The sequence below is a fragment of the Triticum aestivum genome, chromosome 2B, assembly GCF_018294505.1.
Source record: "Triticum aestivum cultivar Chinese Spring chromosome 2B, IWGSC CS RefSeq v2.1, whole genome shotgun sequence".
In the NCBI taxonomy this organism is placed as follows: domain Eukaryota; kingdom Viridiplantae; phylum Streptophyta; class Magnoliopsida; order Poales; family Poaceae; genus Triticum; species Triticum aestivum.
In genome coordinates, this window is record NC_057798.1 from 220351015 (window position 1) to 220358645 (window position 7631).

Sequence of the window (7631 nt, forward strand, 5' to 3'; positions counted from 1 at the left end):
CGCTCTCCGATGGCGCCAAAGAAGACGCCGAAGGGCAAGTCGGGCTTCTTCAGCGTGAGGCAGAAGCCCTCCGATAACTGGGAAGTGTAGTTCTCCGACGCCGGGAGGCGTTGGTGGATCGGCACGTACCCCTCCGCCCACGAGGCCGCGCGTCCGCCACCGCCCCGGCCGCACGCTGCCGCCGCTCTACCGCTCTCACCGCTCTCCGATGGCGCCAAAGAAGACGCCGAAGGGCAAGTCGGGCTTCTTCAGCGTGAGGCAGAAGCCCTCCGATAACTGGGAAGTGTAGTTCTCCGACGCCGGGAGGCGTTGGTGGATCGGCACGTACCCCTCCGCCCACGAGGCCGCGCGTGCCTACGACGTGGCGGTATGGCGTGCCGAGAGCCTCGAGAGCACCTCAACTTCCCAGAGATCGAGAGTCGGGCGGAAGCGGAGATGCTTGTGCCGCAGGGCATCAAGATGAAGGAGATCACGACGAAGAAGACGAAGACGAAGAAGCCGTCAGTCGTTGTCAATGCCGGCGAGACCGACGAGGAGGCGATGACGAGGTTTGCTCGGGAGCATCCGGAGTACATCCATGCTGAGCTGGAGTACTACCGGAAGCGTGAGGCGGAGCAGAAGAAGAAGGAGGACGAGGCCGGTCCCTCGACGGTGATCCCCATCGTGTCCTCTTCCGAGGAGGACTGGGCAGACTTCTCGGAGGAGGAGGAGGAGGAGGAGGGGTGCGATGACTTGGAGAAGGAGGAGTTCTGGGCGCAGTTCCGCAGCTCCGACGATGAGGAGTAGTTTATCTAGTAGTTTTAATAAGTAGTAGTTGAAGTTCATGTATGAAACTATGTTGAATTTGATGTTTGAACTATGTTGAATGGATTAGTAGTTTGTCGTTTTAAGAAAATTTACATCTTCATTTTGGACCATCTATTGGAGTTGCTTTTTTGGACCATCAATTCGGACCATCTGTTGAAATTTGGCTTTTTTCGGAACTCCAAAACACACTTTTTGGCGGTCTAAATTTTACATCTTTGATTTTAAACCGCCAAATTTTGGACCATCTATTGGAGATGCTCTTAGAGGCAGAAAGAGCGTACACTTGCGTGCTCCAACTGGTTACTAAAAACACCCACAGTGTATGATTTTTGCTACCTCTAAGCCCCTCATCCCCGGTCTCTATACACTGGACCACTTGCCTCTAGCTAGTATCGTCTCTAACCTTAGAGGGTGCCTCCAACACATAAAAAATTCAACCGGTCTCCGTTGTAAGCCTTAGGAAGACCTAAGAAAGTCCATGAGAACGGTGATTTGTTGAACATATGTGGTGCTATTCAACCTGTTTTTCTTCAAAAGAAAAAATAAACCATGCAGGGTTGCGTGCCTCTATACATGTACACTAGAAAAGGGCAAAAACCGACGAACACACCAGGACATATGCATCGGTAACAAGAGGTTGGTAGGCGGGGAAGAAGAAGCGGCAAAGGCACAATCCCTTGGGAAGAATCTCTCACGTATGTAAAAAAAAGGACTCCCAAACAAAGGACGCACTGATGAAAACACATGAGGTCGCCATGAAAGCTGTCCATCCATGATCCATCCATGCGCCCTCTTCGGCCCTGTTTGGATCCCTATGTTAGAGTTAGTTTTAATTAGTTGGGGCTCAAATAACCCAAAAGTATCCAAACATGATGGGTTAGTTTGGGTTAGTTGGATCTAACCCACCCCAAAAAACTAGCCCACACTAGAGGAGCTTATTTGGGTTAGTTCTTTTGGACTCACTAGAAAAAATAGTAAAAAAAAGTTACCCCTCCCATTCAAACAAGGTCCAAAGTAGTCAAATGATTGAGAAAGAATATTTTATTGTCAATCTAACCCTACCATCCAAACAGCTTTTTGGTTAAAATTAGTTTACGGTTAGTTTAGAGTTAGAATCTAACTCTAACCTCTAACTGAGTTAGAGTATCCAAACAGGGCCTTCGTCGTAGCTGCATGCATGCATGTCTAGCAAGCAGCCAGCAGCGGCACTCAACAGGCAGGCATGCACCACTGCAGCAGCGAGCGCCTGCGCTTGCGTCTGCATGCATGTCCTGGATTCTTGCCTGCCGGTGCAATAATTTTCCCGTCGAATCCAACCAAAAGTGTGCGTCTGCCCTTTTCGCCATGTGAACCTGCATTGTTTTCTTCCTTCTCTAGCCCTCGCCCCTTAGGTTTGTTTGGCGGCCGTGCCCGTGAGCCGTAGCCGGCAGCCGCGTAATGTATGTGAGTCCGAGCCTACGTACGGGTTGCCGGCTGGATCCACATCTCCCGTAAGAACACAACGGAGGGCGAAAAACAGTAGTAATCCATGTTGGTCTGTTGCTTTCAGCCATTCTGTTAACACAATCATCATACACATCACATGGGCACTTGATAGACATCCTCTCGGTTTGTCGCTCGATGGATGCTGGCGATTTTAGTTGTTTATCTTCACAATTGACCCGGTTTCCGCTGCTCAATTTCAGTACAGTTCATCGCCCATTTTTCCTGTGCTAGTATACTTGAAGTTCTTGGTTGAGTACGCGTAGCAGATTTTCTAATGGAATGTCAAAGTGAGCTGATTGCTGCGTCGAGTTTTGCAACTACGAATGTCCATGGAGAAGAATGGGATGTGTTGACTTGGTTGCGACGAATTGAGCTGGAAGCCACAACAAAGAGCACTAGTACTAAACCTTCCATTCCATCCACTAGTAAATCTCAAGATAAGAAAACCCCATCCATTACAGCATGGTCAGAAGAATTCAGAGTCCAACCCAACCCAAGACCAACACCGGAAATGCGGCGGTCAATCAAAGTTAGGCACCGCAAGTGCTACCCGCACAAATCAGCGCAGCCAATCCGCAAACTCGCTTGCAATGTGAGCTCCACTTGCGTGCACAAAAATGCAGTCAGCACTCGCTCCCTGCCACTCACTCAGTCCTAACCTTATTCTTCCTGCTGCACTTTTTACAGGTGATGGATGGATGGCTAGCTACTAGCTAGTGTGCCACCAAACCGCACGCAAAAAGTTGGCATCTTTGCACGTCTTCCAAGAGCTAACACTTGGTTACCCACTTTTCTTCAGAAATCAGAATAGAATAGCGCATGCTGGTACCGGTGGTACTCCACAGGTGTTAACAAGGCTCACACATGCGCACACCTAAGTTATTGAGTCCCACAGAGAGGTTGGTGACATGGGAGGAACAAAATAATTTGAGGCACAAGAGAATCCAACCCAACCAAACCAAACAGGCCTGTTTCTCTTCAGAAACTTGACCACACGCCTCCCCAGAACAGACTCAGACCAACATCTCCGAGGCAGAGAACAAACTCACATGTCAAACACTTGCCTTACCTTACCTAGAAGTTAATCAACTCCTCGAACCAAAACTTGAAAACAGAAAGCCAAGAAGAAGAAAATCACAAAAAAAGATATGAAAAAAGAAGGAGGCTCCACTTGGGTGTGAATGAACTAATTTACTGGATAATACATAGGCGTCAAGGGGGTGCGTCGTGTTGTCTTGTTGTTAGGGCTTGGAGGACATCTCATTTCATTTCTTGGAAGGCTATGGACAGTTGGGGTTCTTCCCGGGGCCCCCGTAGTAGAAGTAGGTGCCCCAGTCGCCATTGTTGCCGTTCTGCACGTCGTAGCAGTTGGACTGCTCGGTGAAGGAGCCGATCCCCCGCGGCGCCTTGAGGTTGTTGGACGAGTCCACCACCTGGATGTTCTTGAAGTAGCTCGACTTGCCGAACCCCTCCTCCGGGAAGTGCCCGCTGCCCATCTGGGTGGACGTGTGGCTGCCGTCAGGCTCCGTGTTCACCACCTCGCCGCCCCACTCGATCATCGACGCGCTGTCCGCCAGGTACGAGAAGAGGAACGACGGCCAGTAGCCCAGCACGTAGTCGTTGCCGAACTGCAGCCACCAGTTGCCCTGCTTCGGGTCCTGCATTTTTGCAACCGCGATTTGCGCGCGCATAGTTAGTTAGTAGCGGATAGGATCATGATCAGGAGATAGATGTAGGTTAGCTTCCTTTTCTGTGCTATCATCATAGTATCATGCACGAGCAAAAATAAAGCTAATATAAGTGCTCATCCATTGTAATGCACTATGAAAAAGGTGGCTCCCTTTCATGAAAATGCTTTGAAACTGCTTTTGAAAATGACCAGGGAATAGGACCTTGTTGCCTATGCAAGTGCCAAATGATAACATAATGGCACATGGCAATGCCGGTGCCAAGTGCTCTTTTTTGTTGTTCAGAAAATGAACATGCAAGTGTTTTGGCCGGCAGAAGAGACATGTTTCAAAATTTCGATCGCAGGGATGATAATAATTTTTTATGACAGGAGAAGCATGAACACAGGTGGAATATTCCTGAATTTTCAAGTGTAAACTAGCAAGCATCAGCGTGTGTGTTGGCAGGCATAGATCCAATACTACCACTACTTGTGTGAGGACAACTGTGAGAGCGTCCACTGTCCCCAAAGAGGACAGGGCCACGGTTGTTGTGGCCTTGACATAAGCCTCGAGAAAGACCAAGAAACAGGTGGGCATGCACCATGCATGTATGTATAGATTCCTCTGGCCCCATTCACGAATCTGATCGGCATGTGAGGGGCGCTTGTAATTTACCTTCCATACCAAAATGTTGATATCATATTGGGAGCCACCATAGTTGGAGATAGGGAAGATGCTGGCGCCCATGGCTATCTGGTTGTTTGTCTGGATGAACCCCGAGCAGAGCAGGTTGTAGCACCCTGTTGCCTGATACGCATCGCTCTACAGTATTCAAAACAGCAATACAAAAGTCAGTACTCAGGCCATTCCGAAAGATAGGTATGTGTGTTTTTGAAAAGGTATGTATGTAGATCTAAGCAAGAGGACAAGAGGGTGATTGGAAGGAATGTGATGTTATCTTACAGTCCAGTAGGTGAAGAGTCTGGTGTTGTTATCTCCATACAAGTCTGGGCTGACCTGAAATTTTGTACAGCACAGGAATGAGCCACAAGGGAAGAGACTAAGTACAGGGGCACAGCTTAATTAATCCAGCATCATAAGCAATCTTATCACTTACTAGCTCCTAAAAACAGTACCAAGTGCTGCTAGTGTATACAGCTCAGAGAGAGAAATATCAGAGAAAATGGAGAACAAGTCTGGCTTCTACTACTACCAAAGTGCAAGGGTCCTTTCACCAGTGCACATATCATTATTGCAACACAGAGGAAATTATTGAGCGCATGCTGCAAGGAGGAAATGCTCCTCATAATTGAGAGCATGGAAGGAGGAGAAGAACAAGAACAAAATTGGAAGCTGAAGCACAACATTTAATGGAACTTTTTGACTACTGCTAGGTGGTTTTCTTTCCCCCTATCTCATGTAGCATGCCTCAGCTCTCACCTGCCACCCTGCTTCAATGCTGTTCAGGTCCTGCCCAAAGGAACCCCCCAGGATCCAAAGCTGTGAGAGGCTGAACTCGTTGCCCTGCTGAATGCTTGGCTGCCACACATTGATGGTGGCCTTGGCTCCATAGTACTTATCCCCCTCCACATATGCTATTGCATGCTGATGACAGAGTCAAAATGACAGGGTTAAACGAATCAGTGACCACTTGAACAAGCTAGTTACTTGCTGAATCTTGAATGGAGCATTGCTGTACCTGGTGGCCATTCTCATTGAGCATGGCAGGGTCGACGGACGAGGGGTTTGGGGTGCTCAGGTGCGTCTTCTTGCCATACCTCCTGATGGAGCTGGCCCTGAAGACATCCTCCTTCTTGGTCCTCCTGACTGGTATGGTGTTCTCTTGGCACATGCCGTTCTGATGCCACATTTGGATGATTTTCTGAGTGTTCTTCTGGGATGCGACCTTGGATTCATCATACAGGCCTTCTGGGTGGTAAGCAGGCCTCGTCTGAAAAGTGCAGCACCATTCATTGAGTATCATCATGTGTGGGGGAGAAGAGAGGCTGTGTGGTGTAGCCCAACTGTGAAAAAGGGCATCAGTGGTGCTGGAGAGAGAGGAACCTGGATAGTATGGTTCTTGAGCAAAGGGTGATCGAAGGCAGGCTGGCTGGAGATGGGCACGCAGTCTATGATGTCCCCATCCGGGCTCTGTTCATTTCTCAGAATCAGTTCTTGCAATAATCAATCAATTAAAAAAACGGCATGGTGCTAAATTCAGTAGAGGAATGCAGATTAGAAAATGCAGCATTGGCTTCAGAGTATCAACCAGACAACAGCTGAATAAAAACATGAGAACAGTACATGTAAGAGACTGCCCCTAAATTGTGCATTTCGAAGGAACTGAAAGAAGAACACTAGTAGGAAAAAAATATGATTTTGCCTAAAAGTGACTGCTGCAGTTCTCTCCTCTAAAGAAAGGAAAGCGAGCAAAAGCAGGCGTGGCTCCTTTCAACGTCGAGTGAACCCAAGAAGCACGGGCACCCATAAATTTCCCCCCGAAAGCAAGCCTTTCCCTCCGGCGACGGACAGAGAGAGATTAAATGCATGGTCCTCCATGGATGCACTTGAGCAAGAAGAAGCAGTCAATCAGCGCTTCCAAAGCAATGCAAGCGCGCGCATGAAGCCCATAAAAAAAGGCATCGCCTTTCTTCGACTTCCATGCCGGATACGCACCGTCTCTCTTTTCTTTCCATGGATTCATTCATTCACTTGAGCAAGCGTAGCAAAGCAGATTGAACGCGCGCCGCCGTTCCGGGGAGGAAGTAGAGGAGGGAGACGAGACGAGACTAGAGGGGTGGATGGATGTACCTCAATGCTGGCGAGAGGCGCCTTGTTGAGGCGCTTGAGGTGGTACTGCACCTGCCGCTGCCTCAGCAGCTGCCTCCGCCGCGTCAGCCCCCTGCCGCCGCTCCCCGCCGCCGCCGCCGCTCCGTCCGCGCAGCAGGCTATTAGGAGAAGCGCCGCCGCCATGACCGCCGGCAGAACGGCGAGGCGGCGACGGGAGGGCGAGAGCGCGCGCGGCGCAGCAGCCATGGGCACAGGCCAAGCGAGCGCTCACGTCACGCGCGCACAGTCGCACTCACCCGTGCTCTGCTCTGCTCTGGCCGACGAACGGAACGACGAGGCAAGCAGGAGGAGAGAGATGGCGCGCTTAAAAATCGGCCCGTTGGTGGCGTCGCTCTCGCTTCGGCAGCCGCGCCCGCTGCTCTCTCTCTCTCTCTCTCTCTCGCTGCACAGTGCGGTGCGTACGAGTAGAGTAGGACGGGGGGCGACGGGGGAGAGAGAGAGGTGGAAGGAGGAGGAGCAGACATGGCGTCGCGTCGTGGCGTTTAAAGCTGGGACGAGAGGAAGCGACGGGACCCGGCCGGGTCAGGCCAGGCAGGCGGGGCCCGGCGTCCAGTGTCCCGCCGCGTCGCACGGTCGCTGGTGGAGCCGAGCCGGCTCCACGACCGTGGTGTGTACACGCGCGGGTTCGGTTGCAGGATCTTGCTTCAATCAAGCGGAACGCTCGTTGGTGCACCGTGCGCGCAGGGAAGGGTACAGTGGTTGATTGACGGATGCGACGAGTTTCCATGTACGCACTCTGCATCCGTCCTCGCCTACCCGTTTCTCCTACGGCGCAACTTTCTTTTTTGAAGAAGACCAGGGCGCAAATTGGATATGTAA

General features: G+C 50.6%; 1 protein-coding gene across 1 annotated transcript; it reads right to left on the minus strand.

Annotated features, from left to right (window-relative positions):
- Nucleotides 1-3201: 3201 nt before the first annotated feature.
- Nucleotides 3202-7263, minus strand: LOC123044463 (uncharacterized). The gene is made up of 7 exons (XM_044467200.1): nt 6774-7263; nt 6027-6113; nt 5662-5913; nt 5403-5567; nt 4926-4979; nt 4638-4784; nt 3202-3950 (listed from the first exon to the last, which is right to left on the minus strand). Exons 1-7 carry the CDS (start codon nt 6996-6998, stop codon nt 3573-3575), a joined length of 1308 nt encoding a protein of 435 aa, XP_044323135.1. The 5' UTR covers nt 6999-7263; the 3' UTR covers nt 3202-3572.
- Nucleotides 7264-7631: the final 368 nt, after the last annotated feature.